Genomic DNA, 16,219 nt, shown 5'->3' with positions numbered 1-16,219 from the left:
CGTTTCGCGGCTATTAATGAACATAGCTGGCAGATTGCCAGAAAATAGCCGCAATAGATTCGTAGATCGGCAGTATAAAAAAAACAGTAAAAGACAGACCAAAAAAATTCGTCTTTTCATTGAAGGCTGATCTGTTATAATTTGAGTAAAAATCTGTATAAGTTATTGCTGCCTCTACTAGCTGCTCTCAAATATCCTTCATTTAGAGTGACACATCTATTTGACCTAATCTTTTCGAATTAAAGTAAACAAAAGTCAACTTCAAAGTGAGGAAGTCATTTTTGAGAGTGAGGTAAGTCACGTGTGACCAAAAATTTAATCACGCGCATGAACAAAAAAACTCGCTCCTCTAAGAGCGAAAAATGACGTCACACCTGCAATTCAGTTGAAATTGCATGAACGAATGAACAAAATGTGGCTGTGACGTCATATGGTTGTAACAAAAATCATGACGACGAAATAAAAAAACCCAGAGAAGGCCAATAATAGCCCAAGTTATCGCTGTGCGGCTATTAAACAACTAACATTTAGGCTAGCAAGAAAATGGATACACATTTATGGAACAAAAAAGCAAACCAAAAAGTGTTTAAAAAATTACTTAAAAAATTAGCGTAAGGCTTGACGTTAATATCTTCATAATAATAACACATTTCCAAAACTTAAAAAATTTGGCATAAGTGAATAAAAATGAAGATTGGTCGGCAGCAACAACGTATGTACAAAAAAATCATAAAAAAGCATTTATTATAACATGTGACTCGTATAAACTAAGACCAACCTTCATAAAAAAATCGTTGTGAAAAAGTTCAGAATTTTGACAAAAACTGGGAAACATGCTTCATTCTGGTATCAAAAACTAGAAAGGCCAGCTCGCCTTAAATTTAAGCCTGCATCCTCAGTACACTAAGTGCTCGGAAGACTTCTACATCCACCTAAGTGATTCTCATTCGGCTTAATGAACCCCTGTCTTTACCTGTTTAGAGCGCAAACTCTAAAGACCGTCCTTAAAAACAGTTTTGGTGAATCGCATACATAGAGTCTAGTCAGCCGAAAGGCTCCAAGAGAACTATGTGCCCTCTGGGCGTTACCTGTCTATCCCGTTTTTGAGGACGAAAAGTCGATAGGGTCAGACGAACTATCGGTCAAGCGCAAAATCGCATTAAGGAAGACCGCAGGACTAAATATTGTTGCTACAAACTTCATTTGAGAGCAATTAAACAGTCGGTGTCTCTATCCAATGAAGCCCCAATCTTCCCCTCGCTTAACTTTTTGCCTTCCTTCCTCACCCAATTGCTTAACAAATTATATAAAACTCACTCGCATTATTCTTTTTTTAAATTGAGATCTCTCACCCCCCCCCCCTGCGTTAGCACTGGGCTCGTGAAAATTTGATGCCATATAAGCTGGCCTATCAAAAACAAACTTGGTTATCTTCAATTAAGTCAAATCAATTAAAATTACAGATACTGTAACGCAACATGACAAACATCAACAACTCATTATTCGCACCACAATTGGTGGTCAGAAACAGTAAATTACTAAAAGGAAAGGTGGAATATTGACTCAAAATCGAGAATATAATCTACCTTATTTCAACCTAAACCCGATTTCACACATTGTTATAATTATTCGGGACTGTTTCCTTACTTTAATAATTATAGAATCAATTTCTTAATTCTCTCTCAATTATACAAATATCCTCTACTAAATTATCACTCTATAATCTACCCCTTAGAGGATCGTTTTGGCAAACATAAAATTCTTTTAAACAAACATTTGGGGCTTTTTGGAAAGTTGAAAAGCCGAAGGAAGCAGTTTGAAAAGTTAAAAATAAATATCACAAAGCACCGTTTAAAATGAACCAATTATTCAGAGATCAGACTAAACTCTAATTTCTAATCAAAATTTTAATCAACCTTTAAATTTCATACTTTCTAAACAAAAACGCTCATGTTTATTTATAATTTTGACTAATAACGTTCATGCAGGAATCTAACATATTCGCCTGTACGTTAATTCCTGTACACCTAGCTGTTTGAAGAAACCCCCTCCCCACCATTAAATAGTACCCCATAAATAGGGGTCATGGTCCTATAATGCTAAAATCGAAAGAGCTGACTGATTTCAACAATGAGCGTTAAAACGTCCCATTTTTGGTATTCAATTTTGGGATCATTTCCGTTTGTGCCCCCCCCCCCCCCCCGTTTGTGCCATTTTTGTAAAATGATTTTCTATGTAATTACGTAATGTCATTTGCTCTGTAACGGGGGGGGGGGGGGGGGGGGCATAGCCTAACGGTGGGGAAGGGGGCACAAACGGAAAAGCTCCTAATTTTTTAGGAAAAGACCCTAATTATATAAGGATGAAAAATTATTCCCGTTTAGTCTCAATAAAGGACAAAGCACGGAATGAGAGTGAGTGGAACCATATGCACACAGCACTAAATTTTGGTGGTTAAAATTTATCAAAGCACAAGAATATATTTCACAATAACAACCACTTATTTGAAATATTACTGAGAAACACTGGCTCAAAACAAACAACAACAACAATGAAAACTGCCTAAAATTTACACTTTTCTCAAAACACCCAAACGGATTTTTTTTGATATCTGAAATACCATTCAAAATTATTGCTTTTAAAGTTTTTCGCAATCAAATGCAGGTTTAAATATTCACTAATTCAATTTGAGTAAACAATAGCATCAAAATTTCGTGAAACCTAATTAATTGCAGATATCATTTTATTCCGCTCCACCAGCTAAAAACTGAACTACAAACGTTAAGTTTTGTTCTAACTTACGGCTAAAAAGACTAATGCGTTTGCAAATGTAACACTTAGCTTCAAAAAGCATCAAATTCAGCTCAGCCTCTTATCACAATATGACAAACGTGAATCACTGTTATTCTCTCCCGTCCACTACTTCGAAACTTGCGCTTGACATTAATTTTTGCCTGCAAGATTCCATGTCGGATTGTGAGGTAGGAATAAAGCCGTGCACAGGTACCCCCATCAGTAATCGATAGTTTTCGTATCTACCAATGGAGTTGAAGCCACATTCTTGAATAGCCTAAACACAGAAAAAGGAAAGTAACAGAAGTGTAAATTGAGCATATTATAATCCTGACAAAAGTTCATAGTTATCCAATATAAACTTGAAGAAAAAAGACCCCTTAAGGATCAAGAAATAAATAAAGGTTACCCGAGACGAGGATAAATAAGGTGAGTTAACGGTGAAGCACACTAGGCTTGCAACTCCGAAGAAACTTTCGGATCTAGTGCTACATTTTCACATTAGTTTAATCGTGACATAGAACTCATTGTAAGGGGTTATATGGGGTCAAAAATGTTAATTTTCAAATTAATTAACATTCGAAGTTGCAGAATACGTATTCCACTCTTGTGGTATATGGGAAGGCGCAATAAATTATATGGCAAAGCGACAAAACACGCACCACTGTTCAAAATTGATTATTAAGGAAATTATTATAAAATTTACAATGCGAAATTTAAATTGTCTAAGAACTCGAACCACTTATTAACAAACAGAACAGTTACATAAATTAGATAAAAAACTTTAAAAATTCAATTGATTGCGAAAACTTTAAGCTTCGAGAGTGCAACACAGTAGTAACGTAGTTGTACCAAACAGGAAATGCGCTTACCGTGAAAAAACACGATTAAATTGTGGACAACAGTGACAACAAAGTTGCCGCCAATCCTTACAAAATAATGTCACTGATCTCGATATTTCACGTTTTTATGTCATCAATATCCGCAATTTGTGAGCAGGGGTATCGCCATCAATGCAATGCCCACAATGCTAAGAGTGCTTATTCAATTTCTTTTTCCATTTTATGCTTCCCTCTGAATTGAATTATAAATTTGGTTTGCGGCTATTGATTACTAAATTACAAAATCAATGAAGGAAATTTGTACGCTTAGTTAACAATTCTCGCATTTGGATTAAAGCACACAAAGAATTAGCTGCTATCAACACACCATTACAAATTAGTTTAGCTCATCTGAGAGTAAATTTGGACTCAGTGGCGTTCATTTAAAAGATGTCAAACACTAACAGAGGCATGAACTCGACTTTATTATCATTAGCTCCAGATTATTTTAATGCAAACAACTGTGCTGTTCTTCTTTATAGATTAATTTAGCCTGCTGATTAGTTTAAGAAAAGTCCCTCTTACCAGTCTCTAAATTTAATAGCTATCTTTTGCGGACCTCCGTCAAAAAATGGTAACTCAATTAACGAAATTTTTCAAGCCTGATTTCTGGATTTTGCATCGCAAACGCTAGACTTAAATAAGGATTTCTTGAAGTCTAGCGTTCAGCAGTCAACAAAGATTGGGGAGCAGAATCCACAACTATTTTAGTATAACAAGTTCAACAGTATAAACACGCAGCAGTCATACAATCGATTTCGCGCAGCAAAACCCCACCAACAACAGACCCCGAAATGCTTTCAGTAGCGAAACAGCAAGGCACAAGCAGCAAATGTGACGGTGGTTAGAATTGGTTACCAAATCACACGACAAATTTGCCCAGAAAAAGAAGTCAATTGAAATAATCATTAAGGTCCAAAAAAAAGGAATTTCCAGCCCGATTTCCCGCACTGATAATTAAAAACGGTAAATCAAAAACCATGCTGTAATAATGAAAATTCAATGATACTATCAAGTTACTCATAAAAAGGTCGAAAAATTGCATTTTATTTGCAACCAAAAGTAAAAATTGAACTCCAAAAATTATTGAATGAAGGTCATATAGAAAAACTATCAAGGTTTTCTGACAACTAATTCATTTCGCTAAACGTCATAATTGTAAAAAAGGATCAGTCAATAAAAACACCGTTGGACTCCCAAAATCCTTAATAAATGAGTGCAAAAGAACAAATACCAAACGCCAAATCTTCATTCACTCATTTAAACAATATCTCAAAACCTTATAGCCAACTTAATCTACGTCCAGAAACGGCTCGCCATTGAAGTTTTAACATTACGACGGTTATATAACAGGCAGATATCGCGTTAAAGCTGCATTTTACGGTCTACCAGATATACCTGCCAAATTCTAAAAACCATTTTATTGCACTTTAATTGGAATCGAAAACAATAATTGTTTTTTAGATGACATCCTTAAAGTACACAGAGGAAAAATTGAAGACCATCTAGAATTGGTTAAAGTGTCTAAGCAAGTTACACTATGAAAATCTACGTAATAAAAATTGACAATTTGCGAAAAATTGAAAACACTAGTCATAAACTCACTCAAACCGGAAAAACCCTCCTGACAAAAAAAATTGATAATTACTAAAAGCTCCAACAAATCTAAAAAAAATGAGATCATTTACTGGATCAGTCAGGCAAATCAGCAAATTTAACTCAATCTATCACAGCTCTGTTACCCTTACAACCACTTTCAAACAAACCCACGAAATTCCTTTGGACGGACAAACATGCTAAGTATTTTCAAGTTAAAATGAAAAAAAAATGCTTAACAACTGAAAACAAACATTTTTAATCCCGAATTAAAGGCGCGAAATGAATGCGACACTTCTAAAAAGTTCTCGAACACTTGAACAGCACACATCAGAAGGTGGTTGGCAAACTGGCATTTGCGTCGCGTTTTGTCAATTCCGTAGAAGAACGCTATAGCGTTAATGAAATAGAACTTCACGGTGTAGAATGGTCTATTGAATATTTTAAGTACTACTTTTATGGCAGACCATTTACCGTCATAACATTATTATCTATGATGCGTGAAAACAAATAAATCTTAAAGTCATCTTACAAGATGGGTTGATTGATTGCTTCCTTGTGACCTTTCGATCGATCATTTGTCGGGATCAAAAATGGGTATAGTAGATTACATTTCGCAAGGCCCTCAACAAATAGCCGCAAATGTATCTACAAATGACGCGCAACTCAATGTCTCAGAAATTGAAGGGAGAAAAATCTGCATTATTCTAGCAGCTGTAAAAATAACAACATTAGCGGTAATTTAAATACCAGTCAATCCAACTATTACATTCCAGCACACAAAAAAACCGCTTTCTGTCAAATTTCGCATTGCTAATCAATCGACTTTCATTAAATCAAACTTGTAACGGATGACAAAACAATTTGTGATGAAACCCTCAAATTTACGCCAGTCAAAAACTTTACAGTCAGCTTCGCAGATGAGGCCGGACCCTAAAGAGTACCACCCGCAACAACACCCTCTACACCCGGAAGAGATACGTCAGTAACAAACACGCCTTCCACAAGTGATAAATTATACGACGACACATTCAACTTTGCCATCAAGAAACCTGATGGCCAGTCTAACATCAAAGGATGCTGTACTGAAGGTCAGCGACTGCATTCTTACCAAAAACGAGTAGCGCTTCAAGTGGTTTGGTTTGGTCCACTCAAATAAATACTGATCCAACAAAAAATTACCGATCTAAATAATTCTCTAGGCTATCTAATTTTGACATTATAAGTAGAATTACTTCAATTATCAATTCAGTTCGCTGTTTACATAACCATTGAAAAAATTTCACAATAACAGATTAGTAACATCAGTAAAAAAACATGAGCCAACCAGGAAGCAACAGAAACAGTAGAACCGACTAAAGACATATCAGAAGCTACTCCTAACGTTTATCAGTTCAGCTAATAAATTACCAAAGATAAGATGAGATTAAAAGATAAAAGCTTTCAAAAATTTAAACAGCACAAAATTAATTTTGACTGCCGTCGAAAACGAGTGCAGTAAGATGGTTTATATCTCATATGATTTAGGTTTTATATAATTAAAATTAAGACATAGTTAAGTCGGCATATCGCAAAAATGCTCAAAATAAAAAAAAAACGCTGCTTGAGATGCAAAAAAGAACAAATATTTGCAAGCAACAAGTTGCAATGCTGTCAGAAATCTAGCATCCCAAAACGTGAGGCGAGCTCATCACATACAAAACAATTTTCATCAACTAGACACTACAGCGACGAGTATATTCGAAGAACCGCTTTATAATTACCTCCGAAAAATTAACAGGAGAGTATCATGATCTGAGAACGGAAATATACTACTTGTCAACCCAAACTTTGGGGTATGCTTGAACTTGCTTTCATTCGTCCATGAACTATAACTTTCGATCGCTTCATCTCCCAGAAACAAAAGAAAGTTGTAACGGTAGAACAGTTTTAAAGCACCCGCAAGGAAGTTGCTCAGAATCTAACTTCGAAAATGGACAAGAGAACAAAACGAGACATTTTCATAGGTTACGCGTTAGAACCTGAAAGAGCATTGAGCCTTGCAGTCAACAAGGATTGAGGAGCAGAATCGACAACGAATTTCGTCTAACAAGTCCAACAGTATACACAAGCAAGTCATACAATCGATTCCGCTGAGCAAAATCCCACCAACAACAGACCCCGAAATGATTCCTGTGGCGAAACAACAAGGCAAACACCGCAATTGTGATTCTGGTTAGAACTGGTCACCAAAGAGCAAACAATGATTCATCGCAGTGGGTAAGAAATCTAATCACTTAATCACTTCGCAGAGGAAATAAATGAAAACAAAAATACATCTCAAAACACTCGAGTCAATTACTTAGAAAATAAAAAATATTCTGAAGCATCAACTAATTGCATCAACTACAATGATCAAAACGATTCTCACTATGACTCGTCTGATAACAATTATGTAGCAACGCCCGAAAAATCTGATTTGAAATTGCACCTCAAAACATGAATATTGGCAATACTCACTGTACTCTGCTCCTCGAGTCGGGAAGTGGATGTTCTATAATCAATTTATCACTTGTAAAACAAAAAAATGTACAAGATGCAATTTGGTCTCAGAAAAAAAACACGAGAGCTAAAATTGTTTTCAAAAGATAGTTGAAACTTTATCAAATCAGTTGAAACTTAACGTTTTTCAAATCAGTTTTTTTAAAACAGTTGAAACTCAACGTAGGAGTCCTAATATGCAAGAGATTGACCAGCCAGCAAGACTTTTTGCTATAGCTTACCTAAGAAAAAAATAGTTTTCGTTCGTTAATAGTAAAAATGAACGGAATAATCTTTTTTCTAAAATAGCTCTCTTGAAACCGTTGGTTATTTGATCAAATCTGCTCAAAATTAAAGTAGAAGTCGCACTATGATGAAGGGTTACAGTAGCTTGAATCATGAGTCAATGGCTTGCCTGAAAGTAGGTCGTCACTTAGGTTGTTTTGCTATTCTGGCAAAATAGCTCAAGATAAAAAAATCAATCCTCAAGACCTTCTCTATAATTTTGAAACTCTGTAATGCGGTTTTCGTTAGCTGACTTGTTCGGCTGAAAACTGCTCTCAGCGTTGGATGAGTTGTAAAGGAGATACTATGGCTTTACTGGGAAAAATTTTAGATTTCGTTGGTAAGCAGCTCATAACCTTTTTTCAAATATAGCTTTCTTTGAAACATCAAAGAACGGTTCAAATCAACCGAAAAATGATGTGCAAATCCCACTATGTATGGAGGTTTTAGAATTTAAAACCATTCAGGTGAAGTTTGTCTAGGAAAAATTTTTTGAATTTTGTCTAATACTTGAAAATAAGCAAATTATATTTTTCAAATATAGCTTTCTTGAAAACGTTCAGGAGCGGCTCAAATGAAACCAAAATTGATGTGCAAGTCCCACTATGTCCATAAAATATAGAATTAAAAACCATTTAGGTAAAGTTTTCCTAGTAAAAAAATATACTTTTGTTGGTTAATTATCAAAATAAACAAAATGAACGGAAATTTTTTACAAACATAATTTCTTTAAAACGTTAATAAGTTGTTCAAATCAGTTGAAACTTAACGTAGGAGTCATAATATGCAAGAGATTAAACAGCCAGCAAGAGCTTCTGTTCTAGCTTGCCTAAGAAACACTTTAATGCCGTATTTCGTTAGCTCACTTGTGCGGCTGAAAACTGCTCTCAGTGTTGGATGAGTTGTAAAGGAGGTACTATGGCTTTACTGGGAAAAAGTTTAGATTTCGTTGGTAAATATTTTTTCAAACATAGCTTTCTTTGAAACGTCAAGGAATGATTCAAATCAAACGAAAACTGTTGTGCAACCCATTATGAATGTAGGTTTTAGAAATTACAACCATTCAGGCGTAGTTTGCCTAGGAAACTTTTTTTTTGAGTTTTATCTAATACTTGAAAATAAGCCAATTATATTTTCAAATATAGCCTTCTTGAGGAAGGAGTTACTCGACCGTGAGCAGTTGTTGAAATCAAATGAAACTCATAACCAGAGTTCCCCATGGCAATTATCTGAAATAAAATATTTTTACAATCTTGCTTGCGTAGAAAAATTTTATTCTCTCGTTGTTTTCGTACGAAATAAGCGAATAAACGGAATTATTTTTTCAAACATAGCTTTTTGAAAACGTTAAGGAGTTGTTCAAATCCAACCAAAACTTGTGCGCAAGTCTCACTATGTACATAAAATTTTGTAGCTTGCTTAGGAAAAAAATAAGAAGTTCGTTGGTTAAAAGTTGCATATAAGCAAATAATATTATTCAAGTATAGCTTTCATTAAAACGTCAAGGAGTCATTCATTTACAAATAAAAATGGTGTGCAGTTCCCTCTATGTATAGAGATTTCAAAAGTGATAACCTTTTAGGTATAACGTTTAACGGACGAGCCTTGTTATGCAAAGAGTTTCTATAAAATTTGTTTCACTATTTCAAGTCAATTCCTTTATTTCACGTGCGATTTTTTTCATCTACTCTAGAATATTATGGTTGAAGAACAAAAGCAGTTGGAATCAACTTCTTGCAAGCAGAAGCGAGGAAAAAAGTGAAGCAAGTAGGGCAAGAAGACAAAAGAAGTATCGAGGCAAATCTTGGTTTCGGGAAGAGAAACCAAACGCTACTCTTGGAACAATTGGAGGAAAAACGAACAGAACTGAAAGAGACCAAAGCTTTACTAACTTGCTACAAGGAGAAATTAAGAACAGCTGCGAGAGTAAGTTCAGTTCAATGTTACTCTCACCAAAGAATTGTCAAAAATACTTATAAGAAAGCTTTTCAATTATTTTCTGTGTTTCATCAAAAAAATTTCATCAAAGAAACGCAAAAACTCCCTAACATGACTGACTAAATTTTTTATTAGAGCGTGTTGAACAAACGAAAGCCATTGCAATTGTGTCCCAGAGTACGAACAGAGCCAGAACAAAATCATGATGGCAGGCTTCAACGTCAGGCGGTTGTGAAACATCTCCCTCACTTATTCCAATTTTGAAGTGTCTGTTTTCAATGTCCGAAGAGACCGATGTCTTGGATCTGGCTCTTTTGAGGATGTGTACGCGTGTAATTTTGAATTTTGTGGGAAGATTCAATGCGTTATTAAAATAGCCGAGAAGTGGGGCGTTGAAGAATTGCTCTTGGAATGCTGTATTCTGAAAAAACTGTTTAATGAACCTTTCGACTGTAAGTTTTTTGCCTATGCGTAAGAAAATAAGAGTGCAGAAAAAGGTCTTCTTATGGATTGCTTTTTGGGTTATCGAATCGCCAGCAAGCCTTGAAAAAGTTCCAAAACAATTGGGTTCAGCGGCTAATTGAAGTTAGGTCTTGCATCGGAGAAATTCCGCTCGAGCAATGTGCTGGCTTCCTCAGACAGTGCTAAAATCATTGATTTTGGGAGAGCGCCACTCATTAAGTTTGCCATAACTTTGACTTGATAAGAATGAGCATGCAGAAGACAGCGAGAAGTACAAGCAAATTTACGAGCACGAGTTACGTAATCAAAGAGACTCACAAACATCATGCTCTGATGCTTTCAGATTGGGCAACTCTTAGCAAGATGTTGTGCATCGCGCTCCATTCGAAGTTCCTTGACTCTTTTCAACCTTGATTAAATTGAGTTACCTGTCTGACGGTTTTTGTCTATCTCTCATCATTTTTTGCTATATTGATGGAAATGTCATACTGTTTTAATTGTTTTAAGGTGACATTAACGTAATTCAATCGTTTTCAACATCATTATCTGTGAGACTGCAAAAGGTTTGGTCAGTATGTGAGGGAGAAAGATCACTTATGCAGAATAATGTCTGAGTTAATGGACGTAAGTTTAATCATTTTTTCTGACACGTTGTTTTCAGAGTTATCCTTTCGCAATCTCATTCTCAATCTTCGCAACGTAGAGCAAATAGAGGGTTCAAAGTTGTTGAACTCGACAGCACATAAAGTGAGATCCAAGCTCAACGGTTAAAGGGGTTCTTCTTTTCTGATGGAGAGCAGAAGCCTTTTACTCTTTTCTATAACGATATTTTATGACCAAAATCAATTTTGCTCCCCGAATGATCAAGTATGGAATCTGGCCGTGTGGTGACATTCAAGACAACCCAAAACGGTACCTTTGAAGCGCCGTTCATAGGTAAAAAAAGCTTACGAGGATGAAGCCAGTGATCGCGCGATTGGAAAAAGGAAAAAATACAGAGGGACCTGTTGCGAACCTTGTTGAAATACTGAGTTTTTTTTTCGTCTTTCTTTTTTTAAAATACCGAATTCCTTTGTTTATACTTGTTTAAAAACATTTCTGATATCTCTTTGCACTTGGAAGTGTTGTGTTAAAATTTAAGCAGTCAGTTTTTAATTTCCTGATTTAGAGTCAATCGAAACTATTCTCGGCTTAACGAAACAGTTGAGCATGACGAGCCGCAGGATGATAATCATGATAGGCAGGCAAAGAAGAAAGATAAACGAAAAAACATGAGAAGCAGCAAAAAGATCCAGAGATTTGTTTGAGTGCACCAACCAGTGAAACTCCAATTTCATGCACCGATCACACGGTTAGTTGAAACGATTTTTACGAATTTTAAAATAAAGCAAAAATGATTGAAGGAAATTTTCACAGATTTTTGGTTTTTTGCTTTATTCAAAGCGAAAAGGCCCAGTCAATGTCAGCAATCAAAAAGTCAGGGAGTTCAAGGAGCAAAAAGTCGGTGAGCTGGCTAAAATACATGTTCAACATCAGCACAAGCAAATGGAGGAAGATGCACGTTTGCGTCAGCCTCTGGAGGAAACTCCTCAACTCAAATTGAATCAGGTTCCGAGGAGGTTGCTATCGAGCCAGTGTGGTTTAACGACGAGGAATTATGTTGCTGAAAGCGACAGAGGGCCCCTCTGCTTTTGGGAAATTGCTAGGTGCCAAGAAGTTCGGTTGGCAGAAAAAAAGAACTCATGAAAGTACGGCTGGCACCAAAGGTTATGAGGAAATCTGGTAGAGTGCTATGCAGTGCTCAGATACAGAACACTTTTACAAGTATGATCTCGCTTTTGCTTAACTTTAAAAAACTTTTTGTATGCGTTTATTCTTCTCTAGCGTGGAAAATAGAATTGATTGGCAATGGAATATTAGGTACCTAGACTGTCTGCTCCGCAAAAAAAAACAAATTCGAAATTGTTTTTTTAGAGGTTGTGCAGTAGAAATTCCCGGATGACGTTGAGCAAGCAGTAACTGAGGCAGTCCGAAACAACGAAATTGACAAGTACGCTATTAAATATTAATTTTTGACAAGATTGCTTGTGAAGGACTATCTTTATCTGTGTGATTTGAACGGCTCCTTCTTGCATCGCAATTGATATTGTATCCTCTGAATTATTGACTTTATTATTCATTGATGCTTTTGCTTTCTGGTCATTGTTTTCTCTTATGTTTTGTTCTATCACAATTTGTGCAATATTTACTCGGATTACTTTCTTCAGATAACACAGTTGATACTGTTCTTTTCTTTCTGAGACCACTGGTTATATTTCTCAATTGAATTTGATCGTTGATGTCTAATCTGTCAGAAAATCTCTGTTTAACAACAAAGATTTGTGATAATCCTTAAAAGTTTTGATATAAATTGATTTTCTTCAGATTAACGAAATGGATATCCTATCTCAAAATGACTTGACCTATCTCAGAAATCTAATCACTTAATCACTTCGCAGAGGAAATAAATGAAAACAAAAAAGAACATCAAAACACTCGAGTCAACTACTTAGAAAATACAGAATATTCTGAAGAATCAATTGCTAATTGCATCAACTACAATGAACAAAACGATTCTCACTATGACTCGTCTGATAACAATTATGTAGCAACGCCCGAAAAATCTGATTTGAAATTGCACCGCAAAACATGAATATTGGCAATACTGACTGTACTCTGCTCCTCGAGTCGGGAAGTGGATGTTCTATAATCAATTTATCACTTGTAAAACAAAAAAATGTACAATTTTGAAGACGCGATCTGGTCTGAGAAACAAAAACACGAGAGCTAAAACTGTTTTCAACAGATACAGTTAAAACTTTATTAAATCAGTTGAAACTTAAAGTTTTTCAAATCAGTTTTTTAAAACAGTTGAAACTCAACGTAGGAGTCCTAATATGCAAGAGATTGACCAGCCAGCAAGACTTTTTGCTATAGCTTACCTAAGAAAAAAATAGTTTTCGTTCGTTAAAAGTAAAAATGAACGGAAAAATCTTTTTTTTTCAAAAATAGCTCTCTTGAAACCGTTGATTATTTGTTCAAATCAGTTGAAACTTGACGTAGAAGTCGCACTATGATGAAGAGTTATAGAGTAGCTTGAATCATGAGTCAATGGATTGCCTGAAATGAGGTACTATGGCTTTACTGGGAAAAAGTTTAGATTTCGTTGGTAAGCAGCTCATAACCTTTTTTCAAATATAGCTTTCTTTGAAACATCAAGGAACGGTTCAAATCAACCGAAAAATGATGTGCAAATCCCACTATGTATGGAGGTTTTAGAATTTAAAACCATTCAGGTGAAGTTTGCCTAGGAAAAATTTTTTGAATTTTGTCTAATACTTGAAAATAAGCAAATTATATTTTTCAAATATAGCTTTCTTGAAAACGTTCAGGAGCGGCTCAAATGAAACCAAAATTGATGTGCAAGTCCCACTATGTCCATAAGATATAGAATTAAAAACCATTTAGGTATAGTTTTCCTAGTAAAAAAATATACTTTTGTTGGTTCATTATCAAAATAAACAAAATGAACGGAAATTTTTTACAAACATAATTTCTTTAAAACGTTAATAAGTTGTTCAAATCAGTTGAAACTTAACGTAGGAGTCATGATATGCAAGAGATTAAACAACCAGCAAGAGCTTCTGTTCTAGCTTGCCTAAGAAACACTTTAATGCCGTATTTCGTTAGCTAACTTGTGCGGCTGAAAACTGCTCTCAGTGTTGGATGAGTTGTAAAGGAGGTACTATGGCTTTACTGGGAAAAAGTTTAGATTTCGTTGGTAAACAGCTCAAATTTTTTCAAACACAGCTTTCTTTGAAACGTCAAGGAATGATTCAAATCAAACGAAAACTGGTGTGCAACCCATTATGTATGTAGGTTTTAGGAATTACAACCACTCAGGCGTAGTTTGCCTAGGAATTTTTTTTTGAGTTTTATCTAATACTTGAAAATAAGCCAATTATATTTTCAAATATAGCCTTCTTGAGGAATGAGTTACTCGACCGTAAGCAGTTGTTGAAATCAAACGAAACTCAAAACTAGAGTTCCCCATGGCAATAATCTAAAATAAAAATTTTTACAAAATTGCTTGCGTAGAAAAATTTTATTCTCTCGTTGTTTTCGTACGAAATAAGCAAATCAACGGAATTATATTTTCAAACATAGCTTTTTTGAAAACGTTAAGAAGTTGTTCAATACAACCAAAACTTGTGTGCAAGTCTCACTATGTATATAAAATTTTCTAGCTTGCTTAGGAAAAGAAAATCGTTGGTTAAAAGTTGCATAAAAGCAAATAATATTTTTCAAGTATAGCTTTTATGAAAACGACAAGCAGTCATTCATTTACAACTAGAAATGGTGTGCAGTTCCCTCTATGAATACAGATTTCAAAAGTGAAAACCTTTTAGGTATGACGTTTAACGGACGAGCCTTGTCATGCAAAGTTTCTAGAAAATTTTCCCACTATTTCAAGTCAATTCTTTATGGTTGAAGAACAAAAGCAGTTGGAATCAACTTCTCGCAAGCAGAAGCGAGGAAAAAAGTGAAGCAAGTAGGGCAAAAAAACAAAAGAAGTATCGAGAGACAAATCTTGGTTTCGGGAAGAGAAACCAAACGCTACTCTTGGAACAATTGGAGGAAAATCGAACAGAACTGAAAGAGACCAAAGCTTTACTAACTTGCTACAAGGAGAAATCAAGAACAGCTGCGAGAGTAAGTTTAGTTCGATGTTACCCTCAGAAAAGAATAGTCAAAAATACTTATAAGAAAGATTTTCAAACATTTTATGTGTTTCAACAAAAAAATTTCATCAAGAAACGCAAAAACTCCCTAACAAGACTGACTAAATTTTTTTATTAGAGAGTGTTGAACCAAAGAAAGCCATGGCAATTGTGTCCTAGAGTACGAACAGAGCCAGAAAAAAATCATGATGGCAGGCTTCAACGACAGGCGGTTGTGAAACATCTCCCTCAATTATACAATTTTGAAGTATCTGTTTTCAATGTCCGAAGAGACCGATGTCTTGGGTCTGGCTCTTTTGGTGATGTGTACGCGTGTAATTTTGGGTTTTGTGGGAAGATTCAATGCGTTAAAATAGCCGAGAAGGTAGGCTTTGAAGAATTGCTCTTGGAATTCTGTATTCTGAAAAAACTGTTTGATGAACCTTTTGACTGTAAGTTTTTTGCCTATGCGTAAGAAAAAAAGAGTGCAGAAAAAGGTCTTCTTATGGATTGCTTTTTGGGCTATCGAATCGCCAACACGCCTTGAAAAAGTTCCAAAACAATTGGGTTCAGCGGCTAATTGAAGTTAGGTCTTGCATCGGAGAAATTCCGCTCGAGCAATGTGCTGGCTTCCTCAGACAGTGCTAAAATCATTGATTTTGGGAGAGCGACACTCATTAAGTTTCCCGTAACTTTGACTTGATAAGAATGAGCATGCAGAAGACAGCGAGAAGTACAAGCAAATTTACGAGCACGAGTTACGTAATCAAAGAGACTCACAAACATCATGCTCTGATGCTTTCAGATTGGGCAACTCTTAGCAAGATGTTGTGCATCGCGCTCCATTCGAAGATCCTGGACTCTTTTCAACCTTGATTAAATTGAGTTACCTGTCTGACGGTTTTTGTCTATCTCTCATCATTTTTTGCTATATTGATGGAAATGTCATACTGTTTTAATTGTTTTAAGGTGACATTAACGTAA

The 16,219-nt window shown here is 35.5% G+C and overlaps 1 protein-coding gene across 1 annotated transcript in view; it reads right to left on the bottom strand.

The window, feature by feature from the left end:
• Positions 1–2,285: 2,285 nt before the first annotated feature.
• Positions 2,286–16,219, bottom strand: part of LOC142349475 (uncharacterized) — a 477,119-nt gene continuing 463,185 nt past the window's right edge. Inside the window, exon 10 of the mRNA XM_075401061.1 lies at positions 2,286–3,070. Within this exon, the coding sequence (XP_075257176.1) occupies positions 3,013–3,070 (58 nt within the window). The 3' untranslated portion in view covers positions 2,286–3,012. The remainder of the gene's footprint in view (positions 3,071–16,219) is intronic.

This window comes from Convolutriloba macropyga, chromosome 11 (assembly GCF_964194025.1).
Source record: "Convolutriloba macropyga chromosome 11, txConMacr16.3, whole genome shotgun sequence".
NCBI lineage: Eukaryota > Metazoa > Xenacoelomorpha > Acoela > Convolutidae > Convolutriloba > Convolutriloba macropyga.
The sequence above is the reverse complement of the archived record's forward strand: the minus strand, read 5'-3'. Positions and strand labels throughout refer to the sequence as shown.